At 35.3% G+C, this 22,818-nt stretch overlaps 2 protein-coding genes across 6 annotated transcripts in view; both read right to left on the bottom strand.

Annotated features, from left to right (window-relative positions):
• Positions 1-2,552, bottom strand: part of LOC129729872 (CD109 antigen) — a 67,091-nt gene extending 64,539 nt beyond the window's left edge. Inside the window, exons 1-2 of one of the 4 annotated variants that reach the window (XM_055688741.1) lie at positions 2,520-2,552; positions 1,975-2,187 (exon numbers count right to left, since the gene is read on the bottom strand). The gene's annotated coding sequence lies outside the window, so the exon portion shown is untranslated. Of the gene's footprint in view, positions 1-1,974 lie in introns of all 4 variants that reach the window. The other 3 variants (XM_055688739.1, XM_055688740.1, XM_055688738.1) reach the window with 3 other exon arrangements.
• A 5,955-nt stretch (positions 2,553-8,507) lies between these two features.
• LOC129729934 (uncharacterized) overlaps positions 8,508-22,818 on the bottom strand; it is an 83,989-nt gene continuing 69,678 nt past the window's right edge. Inside the window, exon 9 of one of the 2 annotated variants that reach the window (XM_055688863.1) lies at positions 8,508-9,057. In XM_055688863.1, the coding sequence (XP_055544838.1) occupies positions 9,039-9,057 (19 nt within the window). In that variant the 3' untranslated portion in view covers positions 8,508-9,038. Of the gene's footprint in view, positions 9,058-12,261; positions 12,815-22,818 lie in introns of those variants that run through there. The other variant, XM_055688862.1, reaches the window with a different exon arrangement.

The following is a 22,818-nucleotide window of genomic DNA, read 5'->3' as shown; positions in this document are numbered from 1 at the left end:
GTAGAACCGAAAGCTCTTCTTCCCTGTTGAATGACAAATTCATTCACTTTGTTATTCATTCATGATTTACCATGGAAACCAGGCAGGTGGGAATAGCATTGATTCTGCGCTTTTCAAGTCCAGCCGTAATTTGAATTTGTGTATCTACCTGTATGTCACTGTCACCGTTCTCGAAAGTCATGGGTGGGAGAGCATTTGATTTCGAATCAGTTTAACCCAACTTTTTGTTATAGATTTGGTTCAGTTCTTTAGATAGAATGTTTTGTATCAATCTTCCATTTCAAGCCAAAATACTACACACAAAAAATTGAACCCTTACATTGACCCCATTATAATAGGCAACAATCGATGTGAAACCATCAATCGATAATAGTGTAAAGTTGATTAATGTACTGTAATCAGGCAATGATGCTATTTCACCCCTCAATATAGCGGCGTAATTCACAAAGCAAGATTACAGAAAAAGTTTAGTAATCAGTTCGATACAATGCAATTTATGGACTCTAATAATTTTGCACAACGATCACCTCTAAACCAACGTATTCAATATAAAGGCATCAGAAACATGGATATTTGTTAGCTTGAGGGACATGGCTAATTAAATGCATGTCCTCTCTGTTTCCTTTTCGAGCAAGAGAAGTACAGTTCTGTTGGGCTGGGTTGTGAAACAAACTGTTTGCATAATTATAATTTCTGTTACTGTTCTGAGCTGTTTCACGTTTCTGTAAGGACGGGGAGCAATTTCAAGTGTGAGTTTATGCTGATTTTGGTGGACTCTATGGACAATAGCGAAAAAGATTTATATCAATTATTTGGTACCTCTTGATAGCATTATTAAAGCACAGTAACCAGCATAATATGGATTCCACGATAAATGAGATTGGCAAAGAAATGTGTATAATGCAGTGCTCCCTATAGTTTTCACTGCTATTATTTCATGTTACAAACGGTTTTTTTTTTGTCGAAAATATTCTGGTAGGGGAACACTGCTGCGGTTTTCTGACTGGACAGTATGTAGCAATCAAACAATTTTGCATTCGTTCCTGCCTATGTTTAATATGCGTACAAAACACGCGTTAACATATGTTAGTATGATTTACGATCAGTTGAATTGCACACAATTAACGACTGAAGGAAAGTAGCAAAAGGGCACAACATGAAATATTACCTTAAAACCTATAAACATTTTGAAAAATACTGAAATAGAGTTGGATTTCAGCAAAATTTGTTTGATACATAATAAATTTTGAGTCAATTAGAATAAACCAAGGAATAAACTCGCACAGTATAAACATGATTAAATACTTCATAACACAATCAAGGCGTTTGTCACCGCACCGCACTGTCGGTCGAGTAGACAAACGATCATTACCGAAGCACCTCTGGATGACGCTTGCCGTCAATGAGAAACCCTCTGTTGATGGCTGTATTTGTATGATCATTGATCACTTTGGTGTGGCTGCCTGACTGAAGTGACAAGTGATCGCTGGAGGTAGTTGTGCAAAACAAATCACCACCCATACAACAAAACGAGCCCTGAAATGTGAGTAATGAAGCTCTTAAATTTTGATGTCCCGTAGAATTAACTAGACAACATTAGAATTTATGTTGTTAGAAGGTAACAGGATCCAATGTTAGATAAAATACCACTTAAGCATGAAGTATGAACTTTACCTATTGCGATTGTTATCTGGACCTACTCAACCTGAAGTCGTAACGCATTGAGTAAAAGATCCACGCCCCTTTTGCTGACATTCTTTTAGAATTAGTTGATGTGTATTCCACAGGTGTCATAATAAATCTGAAACTGTTTCACAGGTTCCAGATCAAAACACAATGTTTTTCAACCAAAAAAAAGTTTCTAATGGAAAAACAAACAATTCACAGTGCTAGGTTCACGCCCAAATCGATCTTTCGATTTTGGGGTCGTGGCGATCGCCGCAATCAAGTTGTTTTCTTATGATTAACACCCACCTGTCTGTATTGGTGTGATTCTCCTCTAGAGTCGAATAATCCACGCTTCACTAGGTATGTGAGGGAAACTCCCTTTCGGTATCAATCTTAATTAATCCAACTTCTTGGGTTCAAATTCTGAGTGGGGTCACTGTGGGGTTAATGATTTACACTGCTCTTCCGAAGTAATGGTTTCACATAACGCACCTCCGATGAACGAATTGACATTCAACACTGGAAATAGCAAATAATGCAACCTTTAAACACTTGGCTAAGCCACACGCACTGCCAATTCAGCACAGCTCTATACTCTACACTATAGGCTGCATGTAAACGAAAACCGAACCAGCAGCAAGGCGGCGGCAGATTCGAAATCTCGGCTACACAACCATAACACCGCACAAATGATACACGAGAGCCCACGGAACGAACCAGCACACCTTTCAACTATTTACAACAGAAGTGTGTGTAACGCGAGAGAACTGAATACAATATACGCTCGTACTCGCTTGGGTCACGCATAACCGTCACAAGACAATGCAACACCGACCGCAAGCAAAACTTACAATAAAAACAACCGTTACGAACGAGATCCAGCGGCAAACTGACAAAGCGCACTGAGCGAAGAAACGTGATCACCGCGTTCGAAAGGGACCATCAGCCGGGACCGGTTGCCAACTATTGTAATCGAAATTAAACACGAAAATGTTTCGGATTCACACATTATTTCGTTTTAAAAGCATTAATAACTGTTGAGTAAGAAAATCAAATTACAAAATAAATGCAAAACAAGATATGACATCCTTTCTATTTGATAGTGAAAGTATTTTCAACATTATTAGGTTTGTATATCGAACTATTAAAACAATCTAGCAGCACTGTTTAGTGAGCCATAAGCGTGAGTGGTGAGAAGTGTGTAAACAGACTGAACAAAGGAGGTCTAACAAAGGTAACGTAATGCGAACGCTATTGAAAACTTATGTACTGACGATTGAATCAATCGCGAATAAGATTGATTTAGTTAAGCCTGTATTTACCAAGGGTCAAATATTTGACCTTTTAACATTAATTTGACATCATGATTGTTGTTTGCCCGTTTTTGCCACATTTGAAAATTGGAGAGTGACAAACATGGGCGTAGCCAGAATTTCGAATAGGGGCGTAGAACTTGAGATTTGTCGTAATCTTTCCTGATTGTGTTAGATAGATCTACATTGCTACTATTCATGCATTTTCTACTATTTAAATAGGGTTTCGCATACTAAAGTATAAATTGAAAATAAAGTGGATTTTGAGCGATTTTTATCGCATACAAACAATCGGTGTTTTTAGTGATTTTGGACCCCCTTTCCTTTCAATGGACATATTCTAAAAATTTTGTATGAATCTTGAACATTCACCTAGATAAACTGCTCACGTAGACTGTGAATAGCCCCCAAATTGCTTCTCATATTTATAAACTCATTGAAATCGTTTTAGGTTGTTCATATTTGTTAAAGCAGCAAAGTTTCACTCCAAATTTATCGAAACAATGAAGTTATCAAGTCACTCCGGAATGATGATTGATGTAAAATTTTTTAAGCATATTTAGAAACAGCAGAATTGTTGCATAACTACTAAAGTTATGACTGGATCTTGCTTAATGCATGCCAGTACTCATTTTAAAAATATCAAACAATTTTATCTTCAGTATATTCCTAAAATATTTAAGATATATTAAAAAAGTGATTGAAGTCACCTCAGTTCACGGTACTCCTGTTTTTTAAACCACTAGCAGCAAGTTTGATTCCATTTCCGCTCTGGTTTATTTTTTCTTTCACCAATATTTTTCAGGTATCAGGGCTGAGTTGTGACTATTTTTGTTTTGTTCTGATCTTTTGGACGCGTTTGATAATTTTCAGTCAAACTTAAAATGATGCATTCATTTTGTTCGTAAATGCTATAAAGTAGTTTCAGCTGAACTCAAACTGGTTCTGGTTTCTTAATTTAGATATTTAAATGCGTGTTATAACATGCATGAAAAATTTGGAAATGCAATCAACTTCCATTTGTAAAGGCCAATCTCATTACTTTATTATTTTCATCTTTGATCTCGACTGTCTTTTACTAAATTTAGATACTTTTTTTATTAGAAAAGGTTCGAGTCGGTTCAAGGAAAGGTTATAGAAGTCATTTAAGAATGGGGTCTATTGTTTTTCTGTCGTTTATAAGGGTTTTCAATCTTGCGAGGGTTAATTTGTGACACTACATTCTTTTTTCACTCGTATTTTTTACGCGGATTTCGGAATTTGCGCGGACTTCCCAGAAAAGTAGGTTTATTTAGAGTTTCTGATGAGTTAGTTTAATTCAATCAGTGAAAATTCACCGATCTGGTCCAACTTTTTCATATTTTTTTTTTGGCTAATGTCCACGATCCATACAATTTTTTAAAAATTTATATGGGCAGTTGTCCACGGAGGGGGAGGGGGGGTCAAAATCGTTAAAAATCTGTCTACGTGGTATGTGGATGGCCCCTTAGTCTTAAATCCGATCCAATCTGCTTCACGTTTCAATCGGATATACTGGTCTGCCACCGTCACAAATTTTCTGCCGACAATATCCACGTCATTGACCTGATCTATTGAAAACCCCGCCCGTCTCATAACACCCTCCAGCACGACGATAAACATTAGACAGGAAAGACCATCATCTTGTTGAAGCCCCCTGTGGGACTCGAAGAAGTCCGACGTTCCACTCGAAATCCTCACACAACACTTCACATTCTTCATCGTAACCTTGATCAGTCTTGTCAGCTTTCCCGGAAAGCCATTTTCGTCAAGGATTCTCCATAGCTCTTGTCGGTTTATTGTGTGGTATGCGGCTTCAAAGTCGACGGAAAGATGGTGTGTATAAGCTATAAACTCGTGGCACTTTCGGAAGATCCGCAGCAGTGTAAAAATTTGGTTAGCCAAAGACCGTCCTTCCATGAAGCCGACCTGGTAACTTCCTACAAATCTGCTGACTAATGGTGACAGGTGTCGAAAGATGACCTGGAAGGACACTTTTTAGGCGGCATTCAGGACTGTGATCGCCCGATAGTTGTCGTAGTCTAGTTTGGCGCCCTTCTTGTAGATGGGGCAGATAACCCCTTCTTTCCACTCCTCCGGTAGCTGTTCTGTCACCCAGGTCTTGACGATCAGCCGATGCAGGGAGCTGGTTGATTTGTCGGGGCCCATAAATATAAGTTTCGCTCCGAAGCCGCCCTTTCCGGCAGATTGTTGTTCTTGAGCTGCAGAATCGCATCCCCAACATCACGTTCTCCTCCGTTCCTGTTGTGGTCTTCTGCTTGCAAACCGTTCAGGTGCTCATAATAGTGCTGCTGTCACCTTTCGATCGCCCGTCAAAATTCCTCCATCCGTATCCCTACACAATTCGGCACGTGGGACAAAGCCTCTACGGGATGCGTTGAGGTTTGGTACAATTTTCGTGTTTCGTGCGTCGCGTCGAGTTCTTCGCACTCCTGCTCTTCCAGGCGTCGCTTTTCTCCTTTAAGAGTTGGACAGAGGCAGTAACCGTTTCAGTTTATTCGCTCCACATTCGGGTGGCTCTACGCAGTATTGTTGCTCGATTCGGTTCCACATGTCCCAGGACTTCTATCCTTTTCTCACTCACTTTTCTCAGAGATTGCTGGACCGATTTTCATGAAATTATTTGCAAATGAAGGGTCTTGTTGCACCATAGGTTGAATTTCATTGTAATCGGATTTTTAGTTCAAGGGTTATGTATCAAAATGTGAAATCACGAAACATCAGAAACTACGCACCGATTTTAACGTATGAATTTCGTAATGATTGAACATATGGTTCAAAAGTTATGTAAAGAAATGTTTTCCAGAGGCTGTTTAAACTCATTAATTTTTCTCAGAGATGACTGGACCGATTTTCACAAAATTAGTCCCGAACGAAAGGTCTAGTTGTCCCTTAGATTGCTACTGAAATTCATTGTAATCGGTTGGTAACTTTGTCCGTTATTTATAAAAATGCGAAATCACGTTACAAAAGCAAAGCTTATACCAAAGCCTGCAGCTTATACCAAACTCACTCACTTCACGTTTTAAAATGTGGATATCACGAAACTTCATTAATCATTATCTCAGAAACTACACAATAGGCTGTCCCAAAAAAATCTATGTTGAAAAAGTCAAGGAGCTCAGACCTAAATTGAAAGATAATGTTATAAATAGCATTTTTGTAGAACATTTCGACTTTCTAAAAAATCGTTTTCAGGTTGCCCAAACGTGATTGATGAAAAAATGACGTTTTAAAGCTACAAAACCACTCTTCTGCACTTTTTTCAAATCTGTTCGATTCCTAAATTTTTCCATATATTTTTTTTTATTTTTGTGGGGTTGTTTTTGAATATTTTGCATGGTTTGGTTCAGCATTGCGTTCAATTATTTGACTCACAGAGCCCATTGAACATCACAAAAAAGTGAATTTTTCTTCTAAATTTCAGATAAAACCCATATATACAAATAAAAAATTTTTTTGATCAAGAACTGAAATTTTTACTGCAAAGCGGAATTCAAGACGAAAATTTACATGAAAAAAGATCCTTGATATCTTATCGGGGGGCTGAGATATTGGCGTTTATACATGAGATGGAAAACTATGCATTTTGTCAAAAACGCCATTAAAGCTCAATATCTCCAATAGACGCAAGGTGTCTTCGACAAAGTTTTAGGTTATCTTAAAACAAGAAACTTTACCGAAGACATCATGTTTCTATCTCTTACATATTACGTGCAACATTGAGTTTTCTATTAGAAGGCACTAGAAATCAAAATTTTCGTTCTAACTTTTTTCGCAGATTTTTCCGAATTTTTAAACCTTCTACTAAGTTATCAGCAATCTAAAAATACATTTGTTTTCTGAACATTGTTATTTTTTATCTCCCAAAATAAAACATTTATTTAACATTTTTTGTTAAAATGCATAGTTTTTCATCACATAGAAAAAGGCCAATATCTCAGCTCCCCGATAAAATATCAAGTATCTTTTTTCATGTAAATTTTCGTCGTAAATCCCGCTTTGCAATGAATACTTCAGTTTTTGATTTGAATTTTTTTATATGTTTTGAAGGGTTTTATCTAAGAATTATTAGAAAAATTAATTTTTTTATGATGTTCAATGGGCGCTGGGAGTCAAAAAACTGAATGCAATGCCGAACCGAACCATGCAAAACTCCACAAAAATAAAAAATATATGGAAAAATGTAGAAATCGAACAGAATTGAAAAAACTGCAAAAGAATGGGTTTGTAGCTTAAAAGTCATTTTTCCATAAATCACGTTTGGGCAACCTGAAAACAATTTTTTAGAAAGTCGAAATGTTCTACAAAAATGCTTTAAATAACATTATCTTTCAATTTAGAGCTGAGCACTTTGACCTTTTCAACATCGATTTTTTTCGGGACACCCTACTACACAACCAATTTCAACAAAATTAGTCTCAAACATATTCAAAATATTTCTTTGTATATAACATCAATATTCTAGAACTCAAAGAGTGGATATACCTGCATTGGATTGTGTTTGACAATTTTAGGATGTTTTCCAGAAATCGGAAGCGAGTTCATCCCTGCTTCCGAGCATTATACCATTCCTGAAAAATATTGGGTAATGTTTGTCCCTTTTAGGTTGTGTTCCATAAATCGAAAGCTACTATCTAGAAATTTAGAATGGCGTCCCAAGTTGATTTCTGGCCTCTGGGTATAATGCTTCCGAAATACTCAAAATGGATGATATTTGGTCCCTTGAGGCGGTTTTAGAAACTGAAAGTCATCTTCGCCATCGAAATACCCAAATTAGGAAGAATTTGGTCATTTTGGGATGTGTTCCGGTAACCAGGAATAGTCATCTGGATTTTTCGCGTAATGTATTTGCATGTGTATGTGTTATTGAATGCTCATATGTGTGTGAATGTTATGTTTTAAATGTTCGGTATGGTTGTGCTGTTGGCTACCAGAAATTCGTTATTTAAAGTGGAAAATAAATCCAGCAGAAATTTTCAAGGTGTATTTTTTTTTTAAATTTAACTGTTCGTGTAAATCTATTTTAACAAATAATAAGTTAGAATGAGAAAGGCAGGGCCTAACCACTAGGTGGATTAATTTGGATTTTCAATTGTAAGGAAAAGTTACGTGTTTTAATTATCTTTGTTTAAATAGTTTTTTTCTAATAGTGCACGCCAATGCAACACGTGAAATTGTATTCTACCACTTTGTTTTGTTTTTTTCTCTAATAAATTGTTTCTCTCATGTTCAAACCTGCCTTTATAGATATGCAAAAGATTATTTCTCTGTATCACCTTTCTCAATTTGTGAAAAACGATTAAAAAGCCCACCTCTGGCTGATGAATGACACACCCTTACACAAACGATGCGGTATTTAGTTAACTTTTTGCGCAAAAAAACCCTAATTTCTTCAAAACTGGTTTCCGTGGTGGGGAATGGGAAAATTTCTTTCTAAATATTCCTTTGATAGGAGTTTTTGGGTATGGTGATAAAACCCTCGCATTGTTAGGAAATTTCGAAATATTTTTATTTGAACCAGACTGTAGTACTAACGCAATTATCTCAAATTACTGAAACCAACGATTATTAATATTAGAAAGAAAATCCGATTTCGACCGTGCTGAATCGCATTTTGAAACCTGACCAACTGCGAAATTCTTGCCATTATAGGTGAAAATTAGAGGGTAACAGCTCTTTTTCAGGCAAACTAACTTCATTAAAACAAAAATGGTCGAAAATCATTGTTTTTTCTTAAATTATTACTTTCGGTAAATCGAAAACAACAGTATCTCGGTTGTCAGATGAACGATGTTTTTTTTTTCGTGCAATGACAAAAGTTTTATCGACTGAATGTAGGAAATAAGTAATGTGCGTGTATCAAGATAAAAAGAGAATTGATTGACTTATTTGCTTATTGTGCACGAGAATGGGGTAGAAAGTGAAGAATTGTTTGTTGTGTTATTTTGTGAATGTTAGCGTAGCCTTATGATCTATTTACATGTGTCGTCACACCGCGAGGCACTGCGAAAAACATCACTTTTTCAGCTTTTCTCTGCAAAAGAAAATAAAAGAAAGTAAGTTTAACTTAATTCATTGCTGGAGCTAAGATAAGTGTCATAAATCTTTTTTTTTTGTTAAATCAACTGTTCTCTTTTTATTGGTCAAACATTATACATAATAACAATATCTTTAGTTTCTCATTTCATTTTTTTTTGCTTTGTTTAATTATACTACAGTTTCCATTTTCGGCATTTAGTTTTGTTTTGTTTTCAGATACGTTTTGCTGTATTGGTTAGAATTCCCAGGACTTTTCCATTTTTAGTAGTGTCATTTAAACTTGTAAACAAAACTAATGAACTGACAATTCAATCAACGATTTCGCATTGGCTAAAACGAAGAGAAGCTGTAGCTGAAAATAAACTAATATCGCTAGCATCTAACCTAGCTTGTCATCGTGTGAGATCGTATATCCGTCATTCTCTTATTTTAATTCATCTAATTTTTAATCAAAAATATTTTTTAATTTATTAATATTTTTCGTGTTTATGCCTTCGATAGTAAAAATAATTTTCTTAAGATTCTCCTAAGCATCCACTGAATGGTGGAGTTGACGAATATCTCATGTCCAATAAACTTCAGTTTTTATTACTGACGAGCGGTCAAAAACGATAAAAGTTATTGCATTGCATTGACCGGTTTCGTCAAGTATCTTATTCCACCGGAGAAGTACCTTAATCTCTTTTTGCTGTTTCGTTTACATTGTTTCTTCCGCTGTGATCTGCTTATTTCATGTAGCAAAATGTGTGTTGTTAGGTAATAATTCAACAACTTTGATTTCATGATCAATAATAATTGAACAACCAAAATACCATTTTTCTGTATCGTTTCACGTATAGTACTCTTTTTTATCTCATATTCTTGCCTATTTCATTTAGCCACCGTGCATCTAAAATTTTTGTCTTGTTTATCTACGCGCTCTGTACACCGATGGTGTTTATCAGTGTGTTTAGTGTAGTTTTTCGATTATTTGTTTGCTCTTTTCGGCTGCGTTTCTTTACTCAGCTATGTTTTGGGAAGTGCAATAGTTTCATGTTGAAAGTTTTTTTTTCTCAATGGATTTTGTATGCAAATATGTTTACGACTATATTAAACGTGGTTATTTTGATTGGAACATTTTACGTTTTTTTATTGATTGTGGTTCTGTAATGCAACATGCGTGTCCCATAACTACTTTTTGCTCGTAAGTGGATGGTGAGATTTTTTTCGCAGAGCGTGTTTGAAGTTTTAGCTTGAATCTACTATAAAATGACGTGACGTTTATGCGATGACTTATTTACAGTTCTCCATGTGTTACTATCTTTTTGAATGTGGTAGAGAATGTGATTAGTAATTGCGACCGTCCTATGAATGTCGAACTGGAAATAATATCAATTTCACGATAATTTTTTATTCCAAAGTATTGTAAAATCAATACAATAGGCTTCTCGTAGTAGAGCATTGTTAGCACTCTTATCTTAATTCTAAAACTTTTAATCTTTGCATGGTTTGTTTTATTTTAGCGATGAAATATGCAATTACTTGATTTGACTAATTCTAATAGCGTCCATAGACTGGCACGTTTTAGATCTTCTAGAAAATTTAGATGAAACTTCAAAAATCAAGTTGTTTTATTAGAACATAGCCAATAAAATTATAATAGTAGCTTGGCGCTACATGAACAATGTTGAAAGTCATTTTCCACTGCAAAACCTGCTGGATGCCACATTTTATATTGTATCCGTAAAAATGCCATTTTTGGCTCACATACTTCAGTTTTCAAATCTCTTGATGACAGAGAAATGAAAGCATTCGCAAATTATGGTACCTTCTGTTTATAATGAAAAGTTTGACGACAGAAATATCAAAATATGCTCAAAAAAAGCTAGAGAGCATAATCTCCAAGCAGGGCATTGTTTCACTAATAACTATTTCATTATAATTCAGTTTTTTCAAAAACAGTGAGCAAATCTAACTAAATCAACTACCATCTGCTGTTTCGTGTTGCTCGGAACGAGATCTGTGACGCAAATCACTCGTCAATAAAGTAACAATTCTAAATAATTCTTATAATCATACGAAAACAAACGCAGCGCGTTTTGCTCTTCGATCGCTAATTTGGTTAATTACATTTTACGTTAGTATTTTTACACTATATACAGCCACTGGATTGCTTCTCAAAACGTTACTTTTATTCTCTTGAAAATGTGGTGCAGTTCTGTCCGTCAGGTCAAATTCGTGTCGATTTCGATCAAAGCGGGTGTGTGGGTGCCATTAGCCGGTATACGGAGTGATTCGTTATTTGCGTATCGTTTTACTGTTCTATTTTTTTGTTGCAATCATGACAAAGTTTGCTATCTTGCACTTCGGATCCATTCGTGATGTTTTTCGTGCAGTTATCCAGCACTTATGGTTTTGGTTAGCAAATAAGCTGAGTTCTCTTACTAATATTTGGAAATGGACGGACGGCAATAATGCGGTTTCGAGCTACGCTTTTCGAAGGACACCGTTTCTCGTGTGGGAGGATTGCTGTTCTCCATCGAATCTGGGAACATTTCCAAATATTCGTATAAGATTTTTTTTTTCTGCCATTTGATCTAAAAAAGCCTGATCGATCGATGGCGAGTTCGTGTAGGCGTGATCTGTTTTTTATGTGTTTTGCTCTGCACGTTTCTACATGTAGCCATAATTAGTCTTTGTTTTGTCTAGTTCTTGCAACTAGCTTAGCATTTACGGTTTCTACGGTGTTAATAAAAAAGAGTTGTTTTTTGTTTTTTTCTCAGTTATCATACCAAATTGGCATTGGTTTAGATACTTCGCGCTGGATTGATGATACTAGGTCTTATTACTAAGTTGATGAAAATTTATTTTCATGTTTTTCCTATTACTACACATTTTTGATCGTAAAACCAGTGTCTATACATTTTGAATTGGTTCCTATATGCTGAAAAGTCGATCCAAAAGCGATCCCGGGCTGAATGAACGCCGATCCCAGCCGATTGACCGGTTCGAGATTTATCTACTTTCGTTTGGTATCGTGGAAGTACAAACCGTCCAAAGCAATCGATGTTGATCACAGAAATCGTGACTTAAATTATTTAAAGCTTTCAAACATTTTAGCTAGAGCATTCTAACGGGTCAGGATGGGGCTTGGCGAAGTCACCAGGGCCAGGTACGGTACCAGGGGGGAGAGGCTTCTTCATCTTTTTTTCTCTTGCTTTCTACGGTTGAGGGTAACTATGGCTTATGTATGTATATTTTTTATCGTTCTATCTCTGCAATCTGTATTTTGTTTTTCAACGTTGAAATCTTACGCTTATCGCAGTAAGGAACGAAAGTTCGATAGGTTGTCGGCTACAATAAATTCTGTGGTGGGTTGTAAGCTGAGTGGTCAAACGCGATGCTCGGGATCCAAAACATCACTCGTCAGCCAATCTAGCCGTTTCATTTAATTCCTACCTCGGGTTCCGGAGAGTGGTTGAATGTAACTGGAATTTTCTTTTTAAGTAGAGCATCTTAAACGTTCGCTTTACTCAAGATAGCAACTGCTTGAAATTCGAAACTTACTTGCTGTTCTGTTAATTATTCTAATGTTTTTTTTTTACCGGCATTTCCATCATAGTCTATTAATTATAATAATCTCTCCTTTTTTCATTAATTCAACTAACTCTACATTATACCTAAGCTTTATTCAACAACTTCTTAAAGAATTTATTTAGCAGCACAATAGATTTTGTTATTAATTATAGTTTCGAGAACTTTTTCGCCTTCTCCTGGAAAACGGAACCGGACGGCGTACAATAAGTGGGCAGCACAGAATAGGAGTGAAAGAAAGAGCGAGAAGGAACCTTATTTAGGTATCTGTTCTGCGATAGAACAATTGCAAAAAATGTAATGCGCAACTCTACTTAATGGGCTACTACAAAAATAAGTTTTCTAATGCATATGTTTGACCAACGAAAAGCTAAACTAACTCGAAAGTGTACTGATGGTGTTGTGTGATTTAATGAAGTTGTCTGTCAAAGGGGCATTATCGACCCTATTCCGAGGACGGCGGAAATTATTCACTTATATAAACTTTATATGTCGAAGAAGTGTTCGAATGATGATTTTTACTAGTGTTGGAAGTTGTCGAATGCTTTCTGGAAAAGAAGATTTTGTTCGTAGATTTATGGGCCATTATGATGAGCACAGTCAACAAAGCCCAACGTTTGGTTTTTTGGTTCAATTTAAACTTGAACTCGATCGATAAGCAATGCGTGAAGACCACATGACTACCACAAACCAGATTCCAGTACACACTTTTAATTCCGTGTAGATGGCGTAGCTGGGAATATAGTTGACATTCAAGCAAAGTAAAACGTCGACTTATTTACATTATTTATTGTCTGACTCGACTTTTCCACAGATAATAGTGACATAATAGAGGTCTTTTTCCACTTTTGAAGGATTTATCTATAAATACTGAAGCGTTACAAAACAGAGTTTTCCAGGCAGCTATCACCCTTTTTCAGTCAGTTCTGAAACAATTGAAAAATCGAAAATAATTACGATCTTGATGTTATTTGGTTTAGTCATTATACAGTTTATTCAACAGCCTGTTGTGTTCCAAATCATAGCTGGCATTTTGAGAAAGTGTGGGCAAATTTAAGTCTCGGGAACAAGTTTGCAACAACTCTGAAGAAGCTACAAGTAACTTCAGGTCAAAACATCGAGTTTGCTTCTTCATTGTTCATGTGGACGCTGATGAAAGGTCCATAAACCACTGAAACAATTTAAAATTAAATTTTTCTTCTCCGAGTATAAAATACGGTACTGTATGATGATTTTATGATGATTATTCAAATAGTGGAACCATTTCTATGTTCATCTCAGCACCTATACTCGTTTCATCGCTCTTATTTGTCTAATTTAGCGTCAGATTTCACTATTTTTTCCAAAGTAAAACTTTTGACCACTCGACTAAATCAAGAGGTTAAATTGAAATTACATTTACTTCGAAAAAAAAATAGAAAAATTTGACGGTAAGTCAAACAAATAATGATGAGATGAGTATAGGTGTTGAGATGAATATAGGAGCGATTACCCTAATGTGATTTTCCTAGGAGTTTTTTTTAAATAGGGGAATCGCTCCTATATTCATCTCAGTACCTATATTCATCTCATCACGCCTTTTTGATTAGTTTATCGTAAAATTTTACCTTTTTTTCAACGAAAAACTTTCAACCACTTGACAGAATCGAGAAGTAAATTACTAGAATTACTTCCAAAAATTTGAAAAAATTTGACGGTGAATGGAAAAATGAGATAAATAAGATAAATATAGGTGCAGCTAGCTGTTGAGATGAAAAATGGAGCGATTACCCTATTGCGTTATTTATACGGTTTCCTCCTTTGTGTAAAAAACCTAACTGAATATGACAAAAACAGACTACAGTAAGGTGTTTTTTACACAGATTTTTACGATTTTTCAAAGAAGCGATTTTTTACACGGTCCTTATCCCCCGTATACAAGACACCTAACCGTAAACCGAAATTGAAAAAGAACATACATTTACAAAATACAGTCGACTTATTATGAGTCGTATTGAACTGATTATTTAGTAGTCTATCGTTTCAATCTGGTTTCTCTCCGTGTTTTACAGAAAACCGCCGAATGGCGAAATGACGTTCTAGTTCATTAACCAAAATTCTTACACGGAATCCTACTCCCTAATCAATAATGACGCCAACTCCAACTAGATTTGTTACGCTTTTTTTTTTGTCATAGCAAATATATTTAATAAAAAATAAGCGACGAGGCTTTGCTACAGATCAAGCAAACAGAGTTTTAAGCAAATATTCGCTGTAGTGTAAAAGTACAGCATGTATATTACTCGAAGAAATGTTTGGCCCGAAAAAGTCCGTACCAAATATAGTAAATAATTGCCTCGTCTAATGCCTGCCTTACACTCAGTTCACTCTTCAACAAACTGAAAGAATTTGACACTTCAGTTCCTAGTTGCTACATTCCACAAGACTGGAGTCGAATATTTGGAAGGATCCTAGAATACAAACACCAGCGGTGATTCAGTGGACTTTGGCAAAGATTAACAGAAGGAAATTATTTGTGCTTAACGGACTCTGAAACCTCCTCTTCTGCGAATATCCGAAACAAAAATTAATCGCGAAGTTTTTATGTAAACTCGAATGTTTTTTTTTCAAATTCGTTTTCATGCGAATTGATAGTGAAATATTGAATGATTTTTCGTTACCTTTTATTCATCAACTTTATTTTAAATTGGATTTTCGTTAAGATTTTTTTTTTATTCCCGGATCCCAGGAATTCCCGGGAAATGACATTTTTCATCCCCGTTTCCCAGGAAATTAATTTCCGGAAATATTGCAAACCCTAGTCAGAATTATACAAAAAAAAAAACAGATTTAGATTTCTGGTCACTTGAGGATTTTTTTAAAATGTTCACGACCAATGTAGTTATCTAAGATTTCAAGGAAAGCTGCACTTAGCGTAACTTTGGTTTCTAGTATTTTTCTAAATAATCACAATACTGGATCGTCTTTTGCAACATTCATGACATATATTTCAGTTCCAAGAATGAAAGCAATATCAAATCTAATTTGCCAAATTTTTGTCCATATGTTTAGTCTGCATCGATTGCAAAAAATGCATATAAAGTCAGCTTTTTTACGCGGAGGATACGTACCTCGTACAAAAAACTGGGCTAATTCGAAAGTCCGCATAAAAGATCGTCTCAAATAAAAAAACCGCGTAAAGTAAACCACTAAGAAAGGATTTAACCCTTTATAAGGCCGTGGAAACTGCGCTAGGAACCACCACAAGTTCAGTAAAACATAAATAAAATGTGAAAATTATCCTCGAATTAAAATTGCACACCTCTAGCGGCTTCAGTAAACTCGAAGTGTTGCAAAGTACCCTTTGAAGTCCTTGGTAAGCAAAAATTATAAGAAAAATTCTTGGTAAAACAAAAAAAAAATTATTTTTCGTTGGTGGCAAGGGTTAACTCGAGACGCTCTACGACCAGTATACAAAATTGTTCTCTCTCACGTTCATTCAGAATCCTTCGGAGGAAAGGGGGTTTATTTTTGTCTTGTACTCAAAAAACACTTAAACGTTTTTGATTTCCAACCCGCGTTAATTCGAAAATCCGCGTATTTTTTTTTTGAATTGACGCAGTAACGCGTAAAAAAACCGAAAATCCGCGTAAACAAACCACGCGAAAAATCCGCGGCAAAAATCTCGTAGAAACTGACTGTATATATTGGACTGCTGGTACACCATGTGAAATGTCAGTCAGTCAAGTCGCTATTCATAATTGCGGACTTTCCGAGCTTGCATCTTTTGTTATTGTTTTATGTTGGCATATAGAGGGGAACTGCTCCATTATTTATCTCATTAAGCCGATATTCACGAAAAATCCACGGATTAAACACCAAATTTTCACGGAATCATTGAACAAATAAACAAAATACGCCCACGTGTTCCTATGGAATCGTTCAGAATTGTATATTTAGTAAACTTAGCTAGATTGATCCTGGATTTTGTAAAACAAACCATTTTTCACAACGCTTCCATATCCATCTCAAAACTTGAATCACTGCTCAATTATTCATCTCACGACGCCCCTATATTCATCATACTGTTAATCATGGATGAATCACATTATTATGAATGAACGTAGCCGCAGCCCGTCGTAGTAGGTTACCTAGATATCCGATGTAGTTGCTTACGTGCAAAATTGGCAACCTAGGTAACCACTGCAGTGCTGTCAATTTCTGTCAATTATGTCGGAATAATTCAACTTTTTCAGTATGATTTTTTCGTATTACTGATTTTGCAACTTTTGATTTTCTTCGGCGCAGTGAAAACAGATGAAAATACATACAGTTGAAATTCAGGAGTTGTATAAATTCATCTCATATATTTCTGCTAGTTCAAGCTTGTTTTTGGAAATTTGAACATGAACATTTCAAAGATTAAAGTATTCTTAGTTTAGTGAAGTAATTTGGTTAGTGATTAAAATAAAAAGTGGTCCGCTAGAGATGAAAAAAATAACTTTGGTTGGCTGCTGGACGAGTCCCGTTGTAGCCGTATAGAACAATGCCCGGATTTTGTTTTCTGAGGTAGGTGATTGAATAAAATGAGTTTTCAAGTGCATATGGCCGACTATAATATCAAATTTAAAGCTTTTAGGTGAGTTTTCGAGGATTCTACTTTATGAGAAATCTAAAGTGAACTAAGAAGAATCCATTTCATGGATAAGCAGATTGTGTTAGTTAAAAAATATGCGTTTTTTCCAGTTTTCAATTGTGTTTTCATGTTGTATGAGATGAAGATATCAGCTGAGATGAATAGTAAAGCAGTTCCCCTATACATCACATGATACCACGAAAGATCAACACAATGGTCGCAGTGGTCCAAATCTTACAAAAAAATACATCACATGGACTTTTATCGTGTGACACTCTAATGTGTTTTGAATTCCCGCGCCGAATGCCTATTAATGATTAAACATATTTTTAACCTACAAACGGTTTGTTTGATCGGTATGATGTCCGTCCAAGATGTAGATAAGAATTATGTCCTTTCGAAAAAATATTCTATAAAAATTTTGAATTACAAAATTAGTTTCCTTTGGCCAATTTTAATTCTTTTGTGTTTTATTTCTCCGAGCTCAGTACATTATTTTCGGCTAGCTTAAAAGTGTAGTTTTTGAAGCAAAAAATTCAGAGTAATAATAAGTGAGTTTTTTTTAGATACAGTCATACCTCGATATAAGACAACCTCGATATAACGTAACTTTTACCTCGATATAACGTAACTTTAAAATGTATTGAAATTGAGAATAAATGATACAGCAACTATAATAATGGTCTTTCTTGATATATAGGATTTCCCCGTTATCAGACTTTAAAAAAAAGGTATTACACATTACTGTTAAAATATTGCCTAAGGCTAGTTTTCAACTGTTCCGTTGACATCTCCAGTTTTACATATGGCCAAAGATCATTGTAGGCAGCTATCATTATATATAACGGCTCATTCCTGGCATAATTTTGAACCCTGTTCGACAAGTGGAACGACCTTACCCTCCTTAGATCGGCTCTACCTTCGTACCTCGTCAATTGGCTGCATAAGTACGGTGCACTATATTTAACATTCTTGCATAAATTAAAAATAATTTTTTTTTTGCTTCGATATAACGTAACTCGATATAACGTAACGAAAATAAAAATAAAGTTGCCTTATATCGAGGTATGACTGTATTTAATTTATAATTATACTTTTTATTTTTCTAAAAAAAATCCTAATCTAAATCTAATCTAAAAAAAATCCTAATTTTTTTTTCTGCAAGCAAAAAATTACTGTCTACAACTTTGCTGAAGACGTTATAGCAATCCAACCTAACGTTCCGGCTTCATTTTATTCTTTCCAATTTTCAGCTAATCTCTTGTAGTATTTTATAAAAATAAATTGAATTTCAAGAAATAAGTGTTTTTTCAGAGTGCAAGTTTTTTTTTCAGAAAGACAAAATTATTTTCTACAATTTTGCCGAAGACGTCACACTGATCAAACAATCCATTTTGGCTTAGAAAATATTTGTACTTATCAATATTTTTTTCTGCATAGCGTGTTAACAAGCTCTTCAAAAACGAGACGTGATTCAAAAATGTTTCGACTTAGTTATCATACGTCGAGCAACATCTTCAAAGATAGATTTTAGGTACGTAGAACGTCCAATCCAACTCTCAATATTCTTTTAACTTTGTGAAAAATTGTATCCAAATTCAACCAACGTACATCGAAATTCTTTGATACGTTAGTAATTTTATCAGGAAACCGGAATCTTATTGTATCTAATATGCAGTGCTTGACAAAGTCATTTTCAATTGATAATTATCAGATCATAGTAACGCTGTGACCCGTCGTTTTTAATTGAAAAACATTTGTTTCATTTTCGAGCCCTTTGTGAGTCAAATGAAAACTACTCGATCTCTCTTGCTTTGATTTTGACAGCTGAAGGGATTGAAAAGGAAAGAGATGATTTAAAATTGAAAGCGTAAATTAACAGCGTCACTCTCACCTTATGATTATCAATTGAAAATGATAATGAGCACTGAACACCATACAGTACTTCACGCATATAAAGGAAAGAGAGAGAAAAGAAAGTTGTGACGATATGAAATAGAGGACGCTTACACCACAGAAAAACAGAGAAAAAAATATCGGAGATTGATTGGATTGCGTGACGTATTTATTGGATGCAATTGCCATTGGTGTGAGAAAACTATCATCAAATGACTTGATGTGGTACTACTTTCAAATGATACGCTCAAGGAAGGGAAAGTGTTATAGTATGCGCCACTCCGTCAATTTAGACAGCCATCAGTTTCATTTGAAACGACGCGATGAACACTAGACGGAAAAGAAACTCATGATCAAATCTGATCATGAAACTGTTCGAATCGAATGATTGCGCGAAATATTCACTTCCTTTATTATGTTTCGAAAATATAGAGCCCTGTTAATATATATTAAGATTTCAACTACTACAGAGCTATTATAATTAGTATTAAACAAATATCATCCAATAAAACAGAACAGGTTTCAAACTTTTTTTCACTTGAAAAAGATGATAGTTTTGGTGGAATAATAACACGGTGTAAACATTTTTTTACCTTGGCTTCTATGTAAATTTTCTTGATGTAGTTTGATGTAAGAATAAGTTGCCCCGAGCTTGGACCCATTTCACGTTAAGGGGCAACAATGGCGCCATTTTGAGTTTTTGAAGTAGGAAATTTTCGAAGTTTTTTGGACGCCATTTTGTTCTTAAGCCAAATTTCAAAATTCAACTCGATATAACGTAACTTTTACCTCGATATAACGTAACTTTAAAATGTATTGAAATTGAGAATAAATGATACAGCAACTATAATAATAATGGTCTTTCTTGATATATAGGATTTCCCCGTTATCAGACTTTAAAAAAAAGGTATTACACATTACTGTTAAAATATTGCCTAAGGCTAGTTTTCAACTGTTCCGTTGACATCTCCAGTTTTACATATGGCCAAAGATCATTGTAGGCAGCTATCATTCTATATAACGGCTCATTCCTGGCATAATTTTGAACCCTGTTCGACAAGTGGAACGACCTTACCCTCCTTAGATCGGCTCTACCTTCGTACCTCGTCAATTGGCTGCATAAGTACGGTGCACTATATTTCCCTGAGTCCAGATCCTTTAGAAATAGGACGTCGATCTGCATTCTACGGTCTCCAAGGCTATTGATTCCCACTAGCATGCATAAAGACCGATAGTCAAGCATTTCGTCTCTCCATCCAAGATTGCGCAGCGCAAACCGTACAAACTTTTTCTGTACTCGTTCAATCCGGTTAACATGCACATTATAGTACGGCCGCCAAACCACACTAGCATACTCAATCCTTGTGCGGACCAGTCCGTTGTATATTGCAACAATTGTATAGGGATCATTCAGTTCACGGCCAAAACGTTTAACCATACCAAATTGTGAGTTTGCTTTCGTCACTACCTTCTCGATGTGTCTTCTAAAGGTTAACTCGCTGTCCAATTATACACCTAAGTCACAATGGCAGGTCGTTCTTTTATCTACATATGTACCTAAGCTGTAGTCGTAAGCGATTTTGTTGGTTTTACGACCAAATGACACTACGCAACATTTAGAGACGTTGACGTTTAGACCAAACATTTGACAAAAAACAAGAAAGCGGCACAAATTGTTCTGAAGCGTCACACAATCTTTCGGGCATCGTATTGGCATGAAAATCTTTACATCATCCGCATATATTAGTATGAAAACGTCAGTAAGCAGACCCGGGAGTTCATTCATGACAATAATGAACAGCAGAGGACCCAAATGGGCATAAAAAAGGTTTCAAGCTACTAATAGGTGATGGAAACTAGGTTTTCACGCATCTTTCAGTAACAATTCACAGTCTTGCATCAATTAGAAAAAAAAATTTTTTGCTTGTTGAAATTTTCTCTAAATGGGCATAAGAAAGGTTGAAAAATACTGATAGGTGATGGGAAATAGGTTTTCGCGCATCTTTGAGTAACCGTCAACAGTCTTACATCAATTAAAAAATTTTTTTTGCTTGTTGAAAACTGTCCTAAATGGGCATAAGAATGGTTTAAAATTACTGATAGGTGATGGGAAATAGGTTTTCACGCATCTTTGAGTATCCTGTGTATCAATTGAAAAAAAAAATTTTTTTGCTTCTGAAAATATTTCCAAATGGGCATAAGAAATGTTTAAAAATACTGATAGGTGATGAAAATGGGGTTTCGCGCATATTTGAGCAACCATTAACATTCTTGCATAAATTAAAAATAATTTTTTTTTGCTTCGATATAACGTAACTCGATATAACGTAACGAAAATAAAAATAAAGTTGCCTTATATCGAGGTATGACTGTATTTAATTTATAATTATACTTTTTATTTTTCTAAAAAAAATCCTAATCTAAATCTAATCTAAAAAAATTCCTATTTTTTTTTTCTGCAAGCAAAAAATTACTGTCTACAACTTTGCTGAAGACGTTATAGCAATTTCAATCAACTTCAATCAACTTCATCAAAGACGCGATGATTCTGTCTCATAGCTGAAGCGAGATTTTTATGTTTTGACCGGTCCTGGCCAAAAATGAGACCCCCTCACCGCAAAAGGGGGAGGATTATGTGAAGACACATTGTTATTGTATCTTTGAATATCCCTTACACACTTGATATTACATTAAACAGATTTCAAATAAGTTAATCTAACGTCGAGATAAACCTTTTTTAGTATTATAGGGGAATTGGGGCAAAATTGACAAGTTGCTGACATTTTACGTGGATCGGACACCTACCAATCGATTCCTGAAACTTTTTTACTCAATATAAGATAAAATCTGACTACCACTTCTAGATATTAGCGCATTCCCATTAATGCTCAGCAATACTCGATATTATTTTGCTTTGTGAAATATACTAAAATCATATCAGAACCATTTTCGCATAATCACCGTTTTAAGCTCAGTTTTTGTTCTGTTTCTTTTAAAGATGGGTTAGAAGGTGCTAATATGTGGACAAACTCTTAGAATTTCAATACTTAGCTTTAAAACAAAATGGCGTCCACAAAACATCGGAAACTTTTCATTTCTCAAAATTTGCCACTTTAGGTGAAATGGGTCCAAACTCGGGGAAATTTATTTTTGTGTCAAACTACTTTAAAAAATCATACATAGAGGCCAAGGCAGAAGAAAATGGTAATTTTTGTAGCACTGCGTATTTTTAATTATTCGGGACCATACTCGAGAACAAAGAAAAAATTAATCGGGGAAAATTACCATTAACAGACCAGAATTAGATAAATTAAAAATACTATTCAAAAATTGTTTAAAATAAAGATAGTCTTCACGACTTTTTTGTCGATTTGCAGATAAAATTTCACAGCAAGTTGACATACTAACTTCGCTTCTGTGATGCAGATTCTAGAAAAAAACGTATATTTTGTGTTTTATCAGTAAATTAACGACCCATATTTCTATGGAGATTCCTATTAACATTAGATAACAATTCATAGCTCGACAGTATACCCCTTGCCGATTAACGAATTTTTGGAAAATGGAAATTAACCTACTTCCCTCCCTCTGCCTTCTCTAGGCTGCAGAAAAATCGACTGACTGTTTCTTACTTCGAAACTGTACTCAACCACTGGGCAATAGAAGCACGGT

This window comes from Wyeomyia smithii, chromosome 3 (genome assembly GCF_029784165.1).
Source record: "Wyeomyia smithii strain HCP4-BCI-WySm-NY-G18 chromosome 3, ASM2978416v1, whole genome shotgun sequence".
NCBI classification, from domain to species: domain Eukaryota; kingdom Metazoa; phylum Arthropoda; class Insecta; order Diptera; family Culicidae; genus Wyeomyia; species Wyeomyia smithii.
This window is presented reverse-complemented; position numbering and strand designations above follow the sequence as displayed.